At 56.0% G+C, this 18,561-nt stretch overlaps 9 protein-coding genes across 9 annotated transcripts; 4 read left to right on the top strand and 5 right to left on the bottom strand.

The window, feature by feature from the left end:
- Window positions 1-458: 458 nt before the first annotated feature.
- PHACADRAFT_253168 (uncharacterized protein) lies at window positions 459-954 on the bottom strand. Its single transcript, XM_007393920.1, has one exon. The coding sequence runs from the start codon at window positions 915-917 to the stop codon at window positions 588-590; it is 330 nt and encodes a 109-aa protein (XP_007393982.1). The 5' UTR covers window positions 918-954; the 3' UTR covers window positions 459-587.
- Window positions 955-1,653: 699 nt separating this feature from the next.
- PHACADRAFT_27113 (uncharacterized protein) lies at window positions 1,654-2,456 on the top strand (the record flags this gene model as incomplete). Its single annotated transcript, XM_007392678.1, has 5 exons — window positions 1,654-1,796; window positions 1,853-1,906; window positions 1,959-2,086; window positions 2,131-2,349; window positions 2,404-2,456. 5 exons carry the CDS (start codon window positions 1,654-1,656, stop codon window positions 2,454-2,456), a joined length of 597 nt encoding a protein of 198 aa, XP_007392740.1.
- A 205-nt stretch (window positions 2,457-2,661) lies between these two features.
- PHACADRAFT_193797 (uncharacterized protein) lies at window positions 2,662-4,259 on the bottom strand (the record flags this gene model as incomplete). Its single annotated transcript, XM_007393919.1, has 10 exons — window positions 2,662-2,774; window positions 2,828-2,940; window positions 2,992-3,054; window positions 3,108-3,361; window positions 3,422-3,529; window positions 3,586-3,662; window positions 3,713-3,765; window positions 3,815-3,857; window positions 3,916-4,147; window positions 4,206-4,259. 10 exons carry the CDS (start codon window positions 4,257-4,259, stop codon window positions 2,662-2,664), a joined length of 1,110 nt encoding a protein of 369 aa, XP_007393981.1.
- A 43-nt stretch (window positions 4,260-4,302) lies between these two features.
- PHACADRAFT_159771 (uncharacterized protein) lies at window positions 4,303-4,545 on the top strand (the record flags this gene model as incomplete). Its single annotated transcript, XM_007393918.1, has 1 exon — window positions 4,303-4,545. One exon carries the CDS (start codon window positions 4,303-4,305, stop codon window positions 4,543-4,545), a length of 243 nt encoding a protein of 80 aa, XP_007393980.1.
- A 67-nt stretch (window positions 4,546-4,612) lies between these two features.
- On the bottom strand, window positions 4,613-6,370 carry PHACADRAFT_253164 (uncharacterized protein). Its single transcript, XM_007393917.1, has 11 exons — window positions 6,283-6,370; window positions 6,002-6,233; window positions 5,906-5,948; window positions 5,802-5,854; window positions 5,672-5,748; window positions 5,519-5,626; window positions 5,379-5,463; window positions 5,148-5,319; window positions 5,030-5,092; window positions 4,865-4,977; window positions 4,613-4,814 (listed from the first exon to the last, which is right to left on the bottom strand). Exons 1-11 carry the CDS (start codon window positions 6,334-6,336, stop codon window positions 4,702-4,704), a joined length of 1,113 nt encoding a protein of 370 aa, XP_007393979.1. The 5' UTR covers window positions 6,337-6,370; the 3' UTR covers window positions 4,613-4,701.
- Window positions 6,371-6,816: 446 nt separating this feature from the next.
- On the top strand, window positions 6,817-10,513 carry PHACADRAFT_207467 (uncharacterized protein). Its single transcript, XM_007393916.1, has 22 exons — window positions 6,817-7,079; window positions 7,137-7,254; window positions 7,320-7,348; window positions 7,405-7,413; window positions 7,466-7,537; window positions 7,589-7,622; window positions 7,682-7,775; window positions 7,827-7,921; window positions 7,971-8,015; window positions 8,071-8,094; window positions 8,172-8,457; window positions 8,517-8,527; window positions 8,583-8,623; window positions 8,675-8,769; window positions 8,828-8,892; window positions 8,941-9,002; window positions 9,059-9,080; window positions 9,135-9,207; window positions 9,263-9,326; window positions 9,385-9,414; window positions 9,470-9,516; window positions 9,570-10,513. The coding sequence occupies exons 1-22, from the start codon at window positions 6,901-6,903 to the stop codon at window positions 9,746-9,748; spliced, it is 1,674 nt and encodes a 557-aa protein (XP_007393978.1). The 5' UTR covers window positions 6,817-6,900; the 3' UTR covers window positions 9,749-10,513.
- Window positions 10,514-10,791: 278 nt separating this feature from the next.
- On the bottom strand, window positions 10,792-12,677 carry PHACADRAFT_253160 (uncharacterized protein; the record flags this gene model as incomplete). The annotated part of the gene is made up of 1 exon (XM_007393915.1): window positions 10,792-12,677. A coding segment is annotated over exon 1 (1,417 nt), but the record flags the coding sequence as incomplete, so codon positions are not given.
- A 721-nt stretch (window positions 12,678-13,398) lies between these two features.
- PHACADRAFT_207464 (uncharacterized protein) lies at window positions 13,399-14,129 on the bottom strand (the record flags this gene model as incomplete). Its single annotated transcript, XM_007393914.1, has 2 exons — window positions 13,399-13,588; window positions 13,646-14,129. Coding segments are annotated over 2 exons (488 nt in total), but the record flags the coding sequence as incomplete, so codon positions are not given.
- A 1,737-nt stretch (window positions 14,130-15,866) lies between these two features.
- PHACADRAFT_89753 (uncharacterized protein) lies at window positions 15,867-17,882 on the top strand (the record flags this gene model as incomplete). The annotated part of the gene is made up of 7 exons (XM_007393913.1): window positions 15,867-16,124; window positions 16,177-16,442; window positions 16,493-16,709; window positions 16,765-16,872; window positions 16,928-17,127; window positions 17,181-17,318; window positions 17,375-17,882. 7 exons carry the CDS (start codon window positions 15,867-15,869, stop codon window positions 17,880-17,882), a joined length of 1,695 nt encoding a protein of 564 aa, XP_007393975.1.
- Window positions 17,883-18,561: the final 679 nt, after the last annotated feature.

Here is an 18,561-nt window from a genome sequence, read left to right as displayed (position 1 = left end):
TGGTAACCGCGCCCAAGTTCGCGCTCGAAGCACCGAAGTTGAGACCACGCTCCAATATCTGCGCGCGCATTCTATCGGCGCAGAAGAATTGTGTGCTCAAAGCATTATGTTAGTCCCCTTCTCGAGTATACGTCAGTTCTCGCTGAATCTCGATCCCAGATGCCAATGTGCCTCGTGCTGCATATATGCGCCCGCCTCCGTCGCTAGCCTGGCCTCGGGCGAAAACCGCGCTCTACCATGACTTTGGGATACGGCTGCGACAAACTCTCGAGATGTTCGTACAAAAATCTCGAGACATCACAATTTCCCAATGCTTAATTGCTTAGTCGTACAGAGCATGACATTCGACATAGCTCCCTGACCCACCACCGTTGGCCATCCTCGGTGTCTCGGGCCACGGCCAAGGGCGCCGGGACGCAGAGGCTCCGGGGCTCATGCGAAGACGGTCTCGAAGGCCTTGCGACCGTAGCTGTATTCCTCCGAGGACGACGTCACGGAAAGGGATCCGACACTCATACGGGCGGAAGGTCAGATTGTCTTCGAGGTTCCGGCAGAACGTGCGTATTTGAAACCACTTAGGACTTTGGTTAGAATTGATAGGAATGAGAACTAACAGGCTTGGGCACTACCTCTTCCTTGAACCGTATCCAAAATGAGCTTGGTAATGGTTCGCCAGTAGGCTTTTGGATATTCAGACCGTTCCGCTCCACTCTTGAGTCAAAGCCGCTATAGAACGTATGGCCTTTAAGCGTTCCTATATTCAAATGTGTAGGTTTGAACCCGAATTCGTTTCCGCTGCGCGTGTTTTCGGTGGTCCTGACAAGTAGTTCGTCGACCGCGTGGTCGCCCAAGATGCCGAGATCATCCAGATGATCTTCAAAGGCCAAGCGATCGAATATTTCCGGATCCCAGTCCATAGTATCTGGTCTGAAACTGCGTGTGAGAGAGAAGGGCTTGGCTGTGCGAGCATGGTCTTGAATAAGCTTCAAGTTGGCATCACGAAGGATGGTAAAAGCGGAAACCCACAGCCCGATTGAAGAAAATGATAAAAGGGGAAAGACAGACCAGACTAGCTCCAGTTATCACTCATTATCCAACGAGACATAGCGTTGCCTACAGTCGAATGGCGAAGATCAACATGTGTGGCAGTGCAAGCTGACTCGGAGGATCAAGTTGCGATCGGTCTACTTACTACTTCAGGTTGATCTAGGCGCACGTTGTACATGTTCGACCACCCCGAGGCAGCACCCTTCCTCATTGTTTAACACTCGATGTCAATATCCTCAAATATCAGCGCGTCAGCTCTCGCTTTCTCTAGCTTGCTTGCGCTCAGATGCCTTGGACTTGTTATACAGGAAGAGTCTCGTCATCGATGAACACCTGAACAATGCGCTCCCAACGGCTAGTACACAAACGAGCTGCATGAGACCAGTTCCGGCCTCTGACCCTCGCTATGAAACCCAGCAAGAGTGCACATACATCATGCTGAGGCCTTCTACTCTGTAACATCCCGGTGCAGCACTGATAGACCGCCATAAACGGGTCTGAAAGCCGTCAGCCGCGATATAACATCCTGGGCCGAGTCGAAATACCTTGGCAGCACTCTCTTTCCTTCGAAAACATAGGCACTCTCCTCCGCTACTGTACTCTGCAATGTGCTGGAACGTCATCACGACTCTACTGTGCGCGTCCGTTCTGGCTGCAACGGCTACGCCGTCGTATCCGGAGAACACTCTCCGCGCGAGAGACGCTGCTGTAGATAATATTGTCTATGTTACGGATGCCAGCAAATACTGGTAAGTAGTGCATATTTATCTGTCTTACAGCGTACCAAGTGTATGCTTGTTTTCAGTATGATTATGCCTCGCGATCCCCACACGAATATCGGAGACTCTGAACACCCAGGGTAAGCCCCTCGGCCTCAGAGACTGTGAGGCTTTTTGAAGAAAGCTGCACAGAGGAATGAAAACCTATTGCTCTCCTGCCGGTCGCAACTCAAGCCAGCAAGGGCAGCTTCCCGCCGACTTCTGGAGCAACGTCGAGTTCAAGAGTGGCAAGGGGAAGAACGGCGGCCGTTTCGCGCAGCGTAAGTCGTCCTGCCGCTCACGTCGATATTAGGCTGACTTGCAGCGAAAGTAACTGGCTGCATTCGACCAAGCCATCTCAGTCGTCTGAACCCGAACGACGCCGGAGGGCAGTACGACTCCAGCGGCGGGGCTGGCGGCAAGGGCAATCCGCAAGGCAGCCAGTGCTTAGGATACAAACATTACGTCGAAATTGTCGAGCCGGCCGGACCCCGTGCATGCATCAAGTGCTGCGACGACCCTGCGGATTGCCCGACGAACAAGGGTATATATATATACCTTATGAAACTCACCTAGTCGTGCTGACACGTTCTGGTAGATACGCAGGGCTGCCCGAACGTCATCGAGGGCAACTATTTTGACTGCGCATGATGTCTACGGCTTCCCCCTCGCGTAATGAGTATCTTGTCTCCATGATCTTGTCCAATTTCCTGGACACTGAGCCGTCGGACACATCACGCACTACCCTTTGCGACCGCACGGCTCTGCGCTCCCATCTTCACCTATAAGGTATCAAGTTCCCGTGTTTGTCATTACATACAAATGCTAGCCGCTCCTTACATGACCCACTAGTCTGCTAAGCGTACACCTTTTCGTTCCAACCGGGAAGAATTTGCGCAGTTTCGAAGCTTGGGTCACCGCGAACGACATTCTTGGTCCGCTGCCACTTCTGCTTCGCGAACGTCCACTCTGGACATATCGTCAGCCGCATACACTAGGGTACAGTATAGGAAGGCGCTTACCCTCCATGGTCGGCACGGGGTTTCCGCTCTCCTCGAAGCTGTTCTGGGTGGTGCCTGCGCGCTGTAGCACAGGGGACTCCTTGATGGTGGCAAGCTTGACGTCGTTGTGCGGACTGCGCTTTTCTGTCAGAAGACGACAGCAGACCCGATACCCAGGCACTTACCGCGAGAAATAGAGCAGCCCGAGGCGGTCGACATGCTGCTGGTCCTTGGGCGGTGCCGCGACTCTATAGGAACCGCATTCAGCCGCCACGTCCCTCAAGAAAACCAACATACTCACCGGTGTATCGTACTCCGTACGTACCCGCCTGTGAGCAGGTTGAGCGCGTCGCACGTGTTGACGGTGAGCGTCCCGTCCTGGGGCTTGACCCACTTCCACTCGCCCGTCGCATGGTTCCTGATCTGCAGCGCAGCGACGGGCTGCCGGAAAAGGAGCGTGAACGAGCCGAGGTCGGTATGGCCGCGACCCCAGAGCCCGAGCCGCGCGTTTTCCTCAGGCGTGAACTTGCCGTACTTCATGTACCGGAGGTGGTCCTGGCGCGGCGGTCAGCACGTGTCAAGGGCCCTGGGGGGAAGAGGGGAAAGAGAGGCCACCTCGCTCTTCCTCTCGTAGGTGTGGATGTTACGAAAGTAGTCCTCTGGGAGCTCTAAGGCGATGGCGAGCAGGGTGTGCAGCGGATCGAGCACCTCTGAGTGCAGAGACTAGCGTCCGAAGAACAATCAGCGACGGTGGCGCGATACGCGAGAGGTGGTAGTACCCTAGCGAATTCTTCAATCTCGGGCAGGTTCTTCGTGATAATCTCAGGGTGCTCATGCTTGAAGTCACCGTTGAACTCTAAGAGTGCAGGTTAGCGGTTGCCGCGCAAAAGCGGACGGGGGACCCACTGGGGATGTTGTATACCTCTACCCTGTCACGAAGGCCGGAAGCAGCATCCAGACTATCCACAGGGTCAGCACCGAGCAAACCACGTTCTAGAGCACACCTACATGCGCCGGCCCGCAGGCACGTAGCCATTGAAAGCACCATTATCTGCGAACCTCGCTCAGCATCGCGACCAGCCACGCGCCACTGCAAAACACGAGCGTACCAAGGCCCTCTGGGACGTACTTGAGCTTCTCCGCGAGCGGGACGTCGTAGAGCTGCTTCCCGATCGCGAACTGGCGGTTCACGCGCTCCTGGGCGATGCCGAAGTTCTTCACGTAGAAGAAGCCGTCCTCGCGCACGGCCTTGATGAGTGTCTGCGCGAGCTGCTGCTGGCCTTCGGGTGTGCCGTACAGGCTCAGGTCGATCGTGACGAGGTCTGCCCAGTTGAGGTCTTCCTAACGTGCCGAAGGCTGTTAGGCCAGCAGGAGGTGGCGCGCAAACGCAGGGGCGTACCTTCGTCTCGGGGACAAAGTTGTAGGAGCCGAGTTCGGGGACGGGGACTGGCATTCTGGAGAGTTAGGGGGTAGACGGCTGACGGTGAATGTATACAATGAGTCGTGGTATAGGATTGCTGCTAGACACTGTTTCTCCGGCAGCGTTCGTGCTTTATAGCACCATCTGTCTCGCTGTATGGTCTTACAAAGCCAACGGCATGTCACTTCGCATTCGTCACCTCATAACATCCGGCGATGGTGCTATTACGCCTCCTGACCTCAGCGCTCCCAAGCAGCCCGATAACGAGGAAACTCACAGGGTGCATGAGACAATGGACGCTGCTTGGTCCACGAAGTGACGACACAGTTGACTAAAGTCCCGAACGCCGTTTCAAGTTCGAATCGAGGCCTGCTACCCTTACTCTCCCACTGCATCCTTACTGTACGGCGTCAATCGCGACGTCGCTATGATATATGCAGCCGCTATGGTACATTTGGCGTCTTTCCTTCCACTCTCATGCGTAATGCTTCTCGCTGTGGCCAGGAAGGATCTGTGCGTTCTCGTATTTGGGATCGCCGCGAACGGCGCCCTTCGTGCGTTGCCACTTTTGCTTTGCGAATGTCCACTCTGTGCACCAGTCGGCGTTGAGACGCGTCCATGTAGACGGCGCAACTGACCTTCCATAGTTGGCACAGGATTTCCACCTTTCTCGAACGAGTTCTCCGTATATCCTTCGCGTTGCAGGACGGGCGAGTCCTGGATCGTAGATAGTGTGACATGGTTGTTCGGCCTGGGCGCGCATTTTGAGAGGGATCAGGGATGACTCATCCGAGTCAGCTCACCTCGAGAAGTACAACAACCCGAGCCGGTCAACGTGCTCCTGGTCCTTCGGAGGCGAGGTAACACTAGAAGAGATATTATCAGTTCTCGAGCACTGATAGTGGTCAAGAAGTCTCTAACCGATGAATGGTGCTACGGACATATCCGCCAGTGAGGAACGAAAGCGCGTCACAAGCGTTCACCGTTAACGTGGCGTCCTGCGGTTTGACGTACTTCCATTCGCCGGTCCTGTGGTTCTGGATCTGCAGAGCAGCAACCGGCTGGCGGAACAGAAGCGTCCACGATCCGAGATCTGCCAACGAAGATCGTGTTCAGAATCTGACAAAAGATGATCCCAACAGAGATACGCACCAGTGTGGCCTTGTACCCAGAGTTTACCAATCTTGGCATTCTCCTCCGGAGTGTACTTGCTGTACTTCATATACCGCAGATGATCCTGATGGAGTGCGTCAATTGTCTGTATGCTATTGCGCCGTAACGTGGCGCCTTACCTCGCTCTTGACTTGATACTGGTGGAGGTTGGTGAAGTAGTCTTCGGGAAGTTCGAGAGCAATAGCGAGGAGGACATGAAGAGGATCCAGGACCTCGGTATGCAGAGACTGATACGTGGTCAGATAGAGCAATGTGGAGTAGGTTTCACTTACTCTGGAGAACTCCTCTATCTCGGTAATATTCTCCTGGATGATCGCGGGGTGTTCATGCTTGAAGTCGCCGTTAAACTCTGACAATCGTATGAGTATACATTTCGTTCATCATCTCGCGAGGACGGCGTACTGGGAATATTGTAGACCTCAATGCGGTCTCTCAGTCCAGAAACCGGGTCCAAGCTACAGAAAATATAAAGTGATCTGCCGGTTTGAACGTAGATAGCTACTCACATGCGACGTCCCGCAGGAACATAGCCATTGAACTGACCGTCGTCTGAAGCAGAATTTAGCACCAAAGGTCGCTGCGCTGTCCGGTGTGGTACACACCGAGGCCCTCGGGAACATGCTTGAGCTTCTCCTCAACTGGGACGTCGTAGAAACGCTTTCCGATGGCAAATTGACGGTTGACGCGCTCTTGAGAGATGTTGAAGTTCTTGACATAGAAGAAGCCGTCCTCACGAACACCCTTGACCAGAGTCTGGGCAAGTTCCTTCTTGCCCTCGGGAGAGCTGAGGAGGTTGAAATCCAAGGTAATGAGGTCTGCCCATTCGAGATTTTCCTGACCGCCTGTATGAGTAACAAAGCAGATCCTTCTTCGCCGAGCTGACCTTGGTCTCGGGGACGAAGTTGAACGAACCAAGCTCAGGGACAGCGACTGGCATTTTGATGGCTCTCACGTGATGTTAGCGTCCTGTTTAGGAAGGTGGGCTGCTTTTGCTACTCTCGCGGGGCCAGAGACAAGGACGACAAGAGCACCGTGCGTGTTCGCGACGTGCTTTTCAATGACTCTCAGCGAATAAACACAGATTTATGACTAATTTTTCGTGGGTGCAGACACAAGGTCGACCGCCTTCCAGGTCACCTCATTGCCGGCTTCGATGGTGTTATGTGGAATAACTCGCTCACGAGACGCACTGCGGCGCGTCTCCAGTGCGAAGACAAATCATCCCTGAACAGAAGGTCGCTGATAAACGTGCATTGAACGGTGGTTATCTCTGGCGTGCTCTTGCAGCATAGCCCTTGATGGACACCTCACCCTCTCAGGCATCAGCGCCCCATGACTCTCACGCGTACACTGTTGCCAAAACAGCTCGGCTCCGCTTCCAGCCCATTGTGAGGTGGGTTCTTAGCCGGACACAAGGTTCCATTCTGATGGCCATTATGGAGGCAGGTACCGAGGCACCTAGGTTTGCCCATCAAACGGCGTTCTCTCTGCTTCGATCGCAATGGTGCCATCCCACGGCAGAATGAGGCCCTCCGATACGTATAAGCTATCCGTGGTCGAAGCTGAAGACTTGGAGCCCTTGCTTCACTCAGAACCAGACTCTTCGCGCCTTCGACCTGCCGAGCCAGTATCAATGACCGCCAACGGCAAAGCTCGCCGTCCACTACGCAGCTACATCTGGTGAGCGCGCCGCGCGGTACAATATTGATTTATCCACACCTGACCGTTGTTCCCCAGGGATACGTGGGATAAGTCGCCTGAGGAACGAAAGTTCCTGGGCAGACTCGACGCTTGTTTGCTCACATATGCTGCGCTCTCGTATTTCAGCAAGTATCTTGACCAGCAGAACGTTACGGTATGTCGTTCGCACAAAATGCGCTGGCAGAATTTTACAGTATAGCTCATGCATGACTCCCCCAGAACGCGTATGTGTCGGGAATGAAGGATGAGTGAGTCTCGAACGTCTGGCTTGTGGCAAACGCTGATCTGAGCGACATCACGATAGCCTGAAACTGTAAACAAAAAGCTTCTCCGGGAGCTTGGATTACACTTACAGCCCCCCTAAGGCACGGCAACGAGCTCAACTATATTACAACTGCATGGACATGCGGCTACGTTATCGGACAGATACCTTCAAAGTATGTTTTTGTTCTCGAATACATTCAACGGCTCACACCGGTCTGTCCTAGTCTCTTGCTCACTAGAGTCCGGCCGTCAATATGGGTACGTTTACAAAAGATCACCCGAATCCGCCACGTACTCATCGAACGCGCTTGTCGCAGATTCCAGCCATGGAGCTCATATGGAGTGCACTAACGATGGTCCTTGCGTCTGCCAATAGTTTCTCGACGCTCGTGGTCATCCGCTTTTTCGTCGGTACGTTGTTCATTTATTCCCGTGAACCTCATCTCAATATGCTCTGCGCAGGTCTGGCAGAGTCGACATTCTATCCGGCGATCCAGTACGTCATAGGGAGCTGGTACAAGGGAGACGAGCTGGCCAAGCGAGCCTGCATCTTCCACGTACGTACGGCGCTTTCGTGATGCTTTCTAGCGCTCAACGCGTCCGCAGACCGCAAGCGCGATAGGACCCATGTTCAGCGGGTTTCTGCAGACAGTGAGCTCTTCACGCGCATATATACCTTATCAAAGACGTTTCTGACGACAGCTAGGGAGCCTACAATGGCCTGAACGGAGTGCATGGCTTGGCGGGCTGGCGGTGCAAGTATCCTTCGCGCACCGCCTACTCTTCTACTCACTCACCACTTCACAGGGCTCTTCATCATCGACGGCATCATCACTGTGCCTATCGCATTCTTGGGCTTCCTCATCATGCCAGGCACGAGCCTCATTCCCCACGCCTCCGGAGAATCCCGCTGAACCCGTTGTTCCCGCAGATCTCCCTTCGAACACGAAGCCGTCGATGCTCTATACCCAAGAGCAGATTGACATGGCACAACAGCGGATGCTGTCTGTCGGCAGAAAGCCCCCGACGCACTTCACGAAAGCGAAGGTCCTTGGGTTCTTCAGAACCTGGCATGTCTGGCTCTTGACACCACGTACGTGCCGTTCTTCCTTTCATGGGGCGCACAGGAAGTACTAATCACAATTCCTGTAGTCTATATCCTGGTGAGTAGCGAAACTTTATCGTGCAAAGTAAACAGGGCTCAGTGTCCATGCACAGTTTAACAATGCCAGCGGGCCGTCCACTTCGATGATCTTCTGGTGCGTACGCTTTGGCCAACTGTAGAAATTCTGACCGACTTCTTCACCAAGGCTGCAGAGCTTCAATACACCAGGGCACCAGAAGTATTCTGTGGGACAGATCAACACGTACCCTCTGGGTATCTACGCCATCCAGATCATCAGCAGTGCGTTTGCGTGTGTTGATATCTGCCTTGTCCGATGCTGAGAATGTTCGATGTCTAGCCCTGGTATGGGCTTGGTGGTCGGACGCCATGCAGCTTCGCTGGCCGCCCATTATTGTCGCCGGGGTATGCGCTTTCTGAGTCAAGGACGAATACATGCTAACAGACAGCTAGCTATGGCACATGGTCGTCTGCATTGTGCTGGCAGCCACGCCGTTGTACACGCATATAACGAGGTAAGTCTCTGCCGTGAGTCGCTATATGATCGAAACCCTAACCCAGCCTCTCCTAGACGCTGGGCGTTTTATTACTTCGTGCGTGTCTTCGAGTTTCGGAACCTGCAGGCGATTTTATAGCCTCTCCTGCAGACAAACATCCAGGGCGGACTATCAGGCCTCATTCTGGCTTGGGCTAACGAGCTGACCGGGAGCGACAGCGAGAGTGAGATCTGACGCGCCCTCTCCGGCCTAAGCTCAGCTTACGCATATCCACCCAGAGAGATCCTTCGTCGTCGCGTCCTGCAACACCTTCGCCTACGTCTTCCAGGCCTGGCTTCCAATGTTTGTCTCCAATCTACGCACTAGCCCTGTGCACTGTGCTAACATCGTCATCTTCCAGCGTGATCTTCCCCCAGGTTGAGCAGCCACGGTGCGTCCCTCGACACTACTCTCACGCGGCAATCTTTGCTCATCTCAGCATCTAGCGTCCTGAAGGGCAATATCGCGACGGCATGTATCGACTTCGGCCTCAGTAAGCCGTCACATCTTTCTCAGTCTTTCTTTCACTTACGTTACCGCCTTTAGTATCCGTCTGCTTGGCTGTGCTCTTCATGCAGAAGCGCGACGAACGGAGAGCCCGCGCAGCGCAGGTCGCAGACGCCCTAACCGTTGCGGACCAGAGCATGGAGGAGCTCAACGACGACATCGACGCCAAAGACGACGCCAAGATAAACGTCAGCATCGACAGGATCTCGGTGCAGTAACACGGTTCACAAGTGGCATGTCGTTGTCTTTCTGTATTGTACATGGGGGACCAGCCCCTTCGTTTAATGATGCTCAGTGGTGGAGCGGAAGCCTCTGCATCGACTACCAATCAGGACGTGCCTCCACATCAGCGTCTAGAAAGCGCACCAACGTCGCAGGCGTACCAGTCACACGAGGCATCCGCGCGTGGGACAGCCCAGCGGCGCACGCGCACGCCCTCCGAAACACGCGCGCGGCGCCCCTGCAAGCGCACCAGCGCAACGCGCAGTACACACCGTCGAGAAAGCGCGGGTGCAGGAAGATCTTGATGCAGTCGCACCGGAAACCGTCGATGAGCCAGCGGCGGCAGTCGCCCCCGGCGGCGAGCATGGCGGCGATGAGCACGAGGCACGCGACGTCGTCGTCCGCGAGGAGTGCGCACCACGCGGGCAGCACGCAGCCCTCCAGGAACCGGTCCCGCACGCGCGCGAGCGACATATCCATGTCTTCCGGGGTGTGTCCTGTGCGAGACGGGTGATCAGCACGGGAGGGTGTGTGTGTGCGCGCGCAAAAACGGGGGGCGTGTGCTGCCCGGGTACCTGGGTCTGAAGTCTTCGGAGAATGGTGGGCCTGTCAGGATGTCGCGCGGTCGCGAGTGATATACGCCGCAAGAGGCACCTCGTGCACCGGCATGCACGGCGGCGAAGGGGCACGCCTACGCGCAAATTATCCCCGCATGACAATTAATGGCACACCAGACTGGGTGGCGTTATATCCGACGGACGGCTGGCATGAAACAATACATGTCACAGCCAGTGCCCCCATTCCTTTGCTGGGATGAACAGTATAAAGACATCACCAGACCACGGAGAACAGGTCGAAACGAACTAGAGTTTTCCCGTGGAAGCGTCTGGTCAGGGTTCCGCTGCTAGCAAAGCGTTCATTTTTGTGGGCACCGTCGACAAGACAATTGGGAAGCGCCCAAAAGCCCGCCGAGGGTACCAGCATCCCGCAGCGCGTGCAATCAAAGATTCACGTAGAGGATCGCCAGAGAAGTGCGACGAAGTAGAGAAATGACGCACGAAGTGAGTCACGCGGCTGAGGCAGGAATGCTTGTCAGGTGAGATGGTGGGTATATTATATAGCTGATCAAAATGCGACGACAATGCTGGGGATCCGGGGAAAACAACACATGCAAATACTCAATTCGAAGATGATTCATCGTGGCTGTCGCTGCTAAGTCGTTGCGCAATCCACTGGTCGAAATCTACGCATAGCCTCAGTACGCCATGGTCAACACACGAGAAGCACACGACGCTCACCGTTCTCGCACAACGCAAACTGCCAGCTGTGCGAAGCACACTCGTACTCCAACTCGCCAACCAAACCCTGCACCGCGCGGGGCAGCGCGGTGACGGCTCTGACGGTCAGCCGCTTGAACGAGCGCGCCTGTCTGTTGCGGTGAACGCACGCGAGAACCGCGCGGAACACGTCCTTGACCTCTTCCTCGTCCTCCGCATCCAACCTCCTTCCCTCCTTCTCGTCCTTCTTCTGCTCCGCGTCCGCGCCCGCGCGGCGGCGGCCGTGCCACACGACGACGACGAGCGTCTCCAGGGTATCAGGCACGCGCCAGTCCTTGGCGAAGAACTCGCCGTCGTCCGGGTGGAGCGGGCCCACGACGAGGTGGCGGAGGGCCTCGAAGAGCGCGGCGTCTGCCCACGCACGGAACTGCAGGCGCTCGATCGCGCGCCCGACGACGTGCAGGCGCTCGAGGCGGCGCACGACGGCCTCCTCGACGACGACGGCGCGCATGCCGGCCGCGGGCGCGGCGTCCCGGACGTCGCGGTACACCTCGAGCGCGCGCAGCGCCGGCAGCGTCCCCGCGGACACGAGCGGCGCGCACCCGTGCCGCACGAGCGCGACCTGCAGCGTGTGCACGCGTGGGAGCGTCGGCACGTACGGCGCGCACTTCGTCGCGGCGCTGCTCGGCGGGATGTCGCGCAGGCACAGGCGCGTGAGGCGCGCCGGGTCGAGGTTGTGCGGCTTCGCGTGCCGCGCCCAGGGTTCGTTGAAGAAGCTCGGGCCGTAGAGCGTCAGGTGCGGGATCGCGGCGTCGCTGTCGGGGCGCGCCGGCAGGCCGTACACCACGACGTTGTCGATGGGGAAGGGCTGTTTGTCGCCGTCTTGGCGGGCGAGGCCGTAGTTGCAGACGATGAAAGAGTCGAGGATGGTGTATTTGCGAAGGGTGCGGGTCATGTCCGCCTGGATACGCTTGGTGTTCTTGCGCTTCGTCCCGAGTGGGTCTGAGAGCCTGTTGCCTTCCTCGCTGAAGTTGAACATCCAGACCTCCTTGAGCAGATGCCTGAGGCGCGGCGCGTTCTCGAGCGTGCGTGACAATGCGACCGCGGCTGCCGAGGAGTAGAGGAACGGGCATCCATAGAGGTATTCGACAGCAGCAGGATACCAGGCTCTGGAGATAAGCGCCGCGGTGACGAGGCAGGTCTGGGTCTCCTTCAGCACCCTGCGGAAATCCTGCTGGGCCTCGACGGTGTCGAAAAAGGCGTTTGGGTGGCGTCTGAAGTTGAGCGCATTGTCGTGAAGTGATGGCAGCGCGAAGCCAAGGATATTGAGCACGATCTCGGGAGGGAGGTGCTGGACGCTGGCAGGGAGGCGAGAGGGGACCGGGGTGCGGCTTTGCTGCGATGTGGACGACGGGACTGGGGTAACCTGGACCTGTCCATCAACAGTAGTCGAGCGCGCCTTGCCTGCACGGCCGAACGCGAAACTGCGAAAGTCGCGAGGAAAGAGCGAGAACGACTGGCTCCTGTGTCGGATGGAATCCATGGGCAGCAGCGCAGTGGTCGTGGTGTGGGTGTGGGGGGAGAGAGAGCAACGCAAAAGTTGGTGAGTCTCGCCTCTTAAATCTCAGATCAGAGACATAAAATCGCGAAACTTAGATGCTCACATGTCAAGCGGAGAAGTCACGCGAGTGATTGCAACGGAGTCGAGCGGACAGCCCCACAGCGATGAGAACCCGACACTCTTTTGCCAGAGGACGGCTAATAGAGTCGATGTGAACGCGCTCGCGGTCGAAGACAAGAAGCGTTGGTATTCCGCACGCTGCTGCTACAGCGAGGCATGTGTGGGAGGACCGAGCGAAACATATATGCGTCGCATCTGGAGGCCGCCTTGGCTTGTCTGGCGCAGGCGCGTCTAGTGGCGAACACGGCGACTTGTGGCGTAACGACGCGCCCTCAGCTGGGGCCAGTGGCACTGTCTGCAAAGTATCATATGCAATGCCTGGACCCCGGAGGGCAACCCTTATTGGGTCTCTGTGAGTGATTCTGTCAATCGAGAAAATTTTCGAGATGCTCACCTGTCCGTGATCCAGATCCCGTGAGCGGCCCAGCGCCCTGAGGCAGAGGTGCGCAGTATATTTAGAGACGTCGCTGACTACGCCTGTGCCTGGCGCGGTAGGCTAGCTGAGTTCTGGTGGCGTCGTTACGACATTGTGGCGGCCAGCCGCCTCAAAAACAGCCTGATAGCAGCAAAACGCACGGAACCTCCTGTCATATCCAGTCCTTTTTCAAACGCCACACGCAGTGCAACGCCAAAGATTGCTCGTTGCGATGCAAGATAGCTCGTAACCCGGCTAAAAACACCGAATGTAATTACAGCTTCTGTCCGACGCCAGGGTCACTAACGAAAGTGGGTTCACAGGTGCGGTGGCGGGGGAATATTTGGGCACATCCAGAGGGCAAATTCCTGAGCGAGACATGGGCTTCAGAGCCCGGAGGCTCAGAGGCCTACCGCTCGTCCACGGCGCGCATGCGGAGCAACGCTACACGGGCCTTCGTCACCTGAGCCACAACGTCAGCGAAAATCCGACATACATTCAAAAAAAAGAGAAGACTCACGGAGCGCCTCGATCCGGAACGAGATGCCTTTGCGTTGGCGAAGCGCTCGCAGCTCGCCCAGCAAATTTTCTGGTACGTCCGACTTCGCCCTTTCGTAAGAGAGCCTGTGCAAAAGCTACAAGCTCCCCCTTGGCCACTTTGCCTCCCCATTCAAACGCAAGCACTGAAGGGCCGCGTCCAGACAGACGCTGCGCCGCGAGAGGGCAGAACTGCGGGTTCGCCCGCGCCTCGACCGTCGAGCTGTGCGCGGCGCAGGACGTCCTACGCTGGCAGGCGCGCGATGCCGCCTTTGCGCACACAGTACCGGACCGTGAAAGAGCGCACGGCGAGGCAGTGTTTGGAGTAGGGTGCTGAGTTCCGCCTGTTGCGCCGCCAGGTCGAGAAGGTCGGATGCGGCCTAGCCAGCATGAATGGGCGCGTATACCGCCCAGACGAAGCGCGAGAAAGACAGTACATCGGGAAGCGTGCACTCGAATAGCACCATCTTGCATGTCGTGATGAGCAGAGGCGAGCTGTAGAGCATCTCGGTGCCGACTGAGTACCAGCTGCGACACATCCTGCATACCCAGGCGGGGGATGTCTGGCGGCAGACCAGGCTCTGTGACAGATACAGCTGAAATCTCGGCAGAAGAGATGGTCGAGGGGCTGCTCTGTATCGCAGCGATGATGTGCTGGAAGATTTCGAGGACGATTTCGTTAGGGAGCTGCTGGACTGGAGGAGGCCGCCGGTCGTGGGGCTTGGATATGACTTCGGGCAGCGTAGCAGAGAGAAGCAAGATGCATGTCTGTATGCGTAGGAGCCATGCACGTATGAAGATGGGTAGGGCGCTGTTGGTAAGAGTCGGTGTTGGTGTAGAGAGCGTGGTCATAGCCGTGCCGAGTAAGTTACAGCCTAAGCCGATTTGTAATATACGAAGAGTTCACTTGCATATGGATTCTGCACCTCCTGCGGACTTGCACAGAGGCGTAGAGGCATCTAGGGGCTTTCGAGCCCGCTCCTTCTGGCCAATCTATCCGCCAAGTCTAGGACGCGACAGAACGGAAACCAGTACTAAGACCAAGTCATGATTCATGTCCAGAGTTTGAGCACCGTCCACAAGCTAGGTCTACAATGCGTAGTGCACTGTAGAGGCTTCGCGGCAGCAGCGTGAAGGAGATTCGAGTTCAGGCTGGTTGTCCGCGGAGGGAGCTGAGGTTCGAGCGCGAGAGGTGATCAGTTTTGCAATCTAGGAAGTTATCTTATCTTTCCATACAGTACACTATCTTATCAGATAGCTCCCACAATAAAATGTCGCGGCACAGGCTGCGCACAGTCGATCACCTCCAGCCCGTTTATCCAGATGGCTCCTTACTCGCTTTAACACATGGCCACTGATCAGGCATGTTGCAAGTAGCCAGGAAAGATAACGCGGCCACCGCGTGCTCCCACCCCGTTGCTTACCGAGAATGACCAGACCCGTATGTTGCCCACAATGCCCCACATGGCACCGAGAGCTCGAGGTCATGGTCGACAAGCTTCTTTGGCATGGCTCTGCCGCATGATGGCATTTTGCCAGGCCTGGTGCGGTATATCTGGTACGCTGATATGATACACGCATGTATCTGCCCAGATGTTCAGGTAAGACCATGCTTCTCGTCGCCAGCTCGTCGCTTCGGACTCATGCTGCTCTGGCAGGTCCATTCCTCCGGCAGCGGCACTTTGCTAGCCGAAAGTTTGGCCTGTCATCATATTTCAGAGGAGCATCGACATTTCCAAGGCATTGTAATTTTTGGTTGCTCGTCGCCTCCACATCATATGGTTTGCGTGATCGTCGCGAAGGTAGTCTCATTCCTGTAGCCAGCACTACTGTGATTGTGCAGTAACTGGCAAGCTACTCTGAGGAAGGGTAAGTTACTCACAGCTACTAATCAAGAATTATAGTAGTTCGGTCGCCAAGATGGACGCTGGGCCTGGCAGTCATCGCTTCTTCCTTACGCCCGCTGCCCCGCCTATCGCTCTGTATGGTCCAAGATCCATTCGTTCAAAGAAGCACAGATGTGCCGTGTGCTTCTCGGTGTGCTCGGCAATGCATGACCACGGACCACGCTGCGCTTTCTGTACAAGCGAGCTTTAGGACACTTCATGCGGAGTGCGCTGCACCAGTATAAAACTCTGCGTCTTCGTCAGTTAGAAAGCATCGAGTCCACGCCCTTCTTCTCTCGCCCACACTCTCTGAGTAAGATGGTGTCCAAGCTTCCCATCTTTTCTGCTCTCTTCTCGCTGGCTTTTGCGAAGCCCATGGCTCGCAGCATGAAAGTCCGCGAGGCCAGGGAAAGCTTGCCCGCGGGTTATGTCCGCACTGGCGCTGCTGCCGTGGATACCGAGCTGCAGCTGCGCATTGCGCTCGTGCAGAATAACCCGGAGGGGCTCATCGATGCGCTGTATGACGTTAGCACACCGACCAGCTCGTCCTACGGCCAGCATCTCAGCAAGGAAGAGGTGAGCACATTTCTCTCCAGCATGACCCTCGGTGCTGAATCTCGCCATGCAGGTCGAGAAGTTCGTCGCGCCGGCTGCACAGACCTCTGAGACCGTCAACGCCTGGCTCGACCAAGCTGGCGTGAATGCGACCCCGATCTCGCCTGCTGGCGACTGGCTCAGCATCACTGTCCCTGTCGGTCAGGCGAATGAGCTGTTCGACGCCGACTTCGCCGTTTACACTCACTCCGAGACCGGCAAGCAGACGATTCGCACGATGAGCTACTCGATTCCCTCCGAACTCGAGGGACACATTGACCTCGTTCACCCTACGATCACGTAAGTAATGGTGCTGTTCAGTACGAGTGTGACTTTGACCGGCGTCGCAGGTTTCCGAGCTCAATCTCCCTTCGTCCCGTTGTCTCGACACCGTCTGGCCTCGAGCGTCGTGGTATTGATCCCCTGGCATCTTGCTCAACTTCAGCTGTCACGCCCGCGTGTGTCCAGTCCCTGTACGGTATTCCTGCTACCAAGGCGACCCAGAGCTCGAATCAGCTCGGCGTCAGTGGCTTCATCGAGCAATTCGCTAACCAAGCTGATCTCACTGTGCGCGCAATGTTCAATGCTCTGACGCATGAGATACTGACAGCTGTTTCCGCAGACGTTCTTGAACACATTGCGGCCGGACCTTAAGGGAGCGACCTTTGCTCTTCAGACCCTCGATGGCGGCTCTAACCCGCAGAGTGGCAGCGAGGCTGGCATTGAGGCGGTGCGTGTTTGTCTGGTGTACTCCTGAATACGCGCTCATTTGTCCTGTTCGATAGAACCTTGATATTCAGTACACTGTTGGCGTCGCCTCCGGCGTGCCAGTCACCTTCATTTCTGTTGGTGAGAATTTCAACGACGGCGACCTTGACGGCTTCCTGGACATCATTAACTTTCTCCTCGGCGAGTCCAATCCGCCGCAGGTTCTGACCACCAGCTACGGCAACAACGAGAACGAAATCTCGCGTTCTCTTGCCAAGTAGGTTATGTCTCGGCTCGACCTTGACATGATAACTTACTGATATTAAACAGCAACCTTTGCAATGCTTACGCTCAACTGGGTGCCCGCGGTACCTCTATCCTCTTTGCCTCTGGTGACGGCGGTGTCTCCGGCTCGCAGTCCCAAAGTTGCTCTAAATTCGTCCCTACTTTCCCCTCTGGATGCCCCTTGTAAGTGTTTCCTACGCATCCTTCTCTTATCATCCTAGCTCACAACAGACCAATAGCATGACCTCCGTCGGTGCCACCCAGCTCACCTCATCGTCAGGCGGAGAGACCGCAGCATCGTTCTCCTCCGGCGGCTTCTCCAACTACTTCGGCACGCCGTCATATCAGGCCACTGCCGTCTCGTCCTACCTCTCCTCCCTTGGCTCGACAGACAATGGCAAGTTCAACACCTCGGGGCGGGCGTACCCGGATGTCGCAGCGATCGGGGTGAACGTCGAGATCGTCGTGAACGGCCAGGCCGAGACGGTGGACGGCACGAGCTGTGCAAGCCCCATCTTCGCGAGCACGATCGCGCTTATCAACGACGCGCTCATCGCCGCCGGCAAGAGCCCGCTCGGCTTCCTCAACCCGTTCCTGTACGCGAACCCCGGTGCGTTCAACGACATCACAAGCGGCGACAACGCTGGGTGCAACACAAATGGCTTCCCGGCCGGCAAGGGCTGGGACCCTGTCACTGGGCTGGGCACCCCGAACTTTGCGGCTCTGAAGGCAGCGGCTGGCGTTTGAGCATCGTGGGTCTGCCACATCACCCAAGGCAACAGCAGCACCGACAAAAATTGTACAACGTGGTCTTGAAGCGCGCAAACGCGTAGTTTGCTTAATTTCTCTGTAGACAAAAAGTGCAGTGTTCGTTAGTGTGCATCATAATTTGAGGCTTGAATGCTGAGCGATGGGCGGCTTGTACTGTGCCACTTTGTTAACCGCCTAGTTTAAGACAGACATGGGATAATATAGCACCTGGGCTAGTGCTGTAGTAGTGCAGTGCTGAAGATGATGAACTGTGCACCGTAATCTTGAACAACGCGACCTGAACGCATCCAAGATCCCGAAGTTGCGCAAGAAAAAGCCAGGCTGCGAAACGCATTAAAACCAGCAAAGGGCTGTAGTTGACAAAAACATGCAAAAGATAAGTTATCTAGCTCCCGCCCTATATGTACAGAGCAAATGCGAGCACCTCAGCGTCGTTGCTCACCCGGCAAACGTGCGACTACAGTTGCATGTATGTATCGACTAACCTGCGAACGTGTGGTTCATCAGCTGATGCCATCTACTTGATATAGGGTACGCACTTGAATCACTCGCTGTCCACGCAGACTTCTGCCTCGCAGCAGCGGCGGCAGCGCAGAAATACAGAAATACAGAAATACAGAAATACAGATCCACTTCCTAATAGTGCCGCCCTCGT

This window comes from Phanerochaete carnosa (genome assembly GCF_000300595.1).
Source record: "Phanerochaete carnosa HHB-10118-sp unplaced genomic scaffold PHACAscaffold_3, whole genome shotgun sequence".
NCBI classification, from domain to species: Eukaryota; Fungi; Basidiomycota; class Agaricomycetes; order Polyporales; family Phanerochaetaceae; genus Phanerochaete; species Phanerochaete carnosa.
This window is presented reverse-complemented; position numbering and strand designations above follow the sequence as displayed.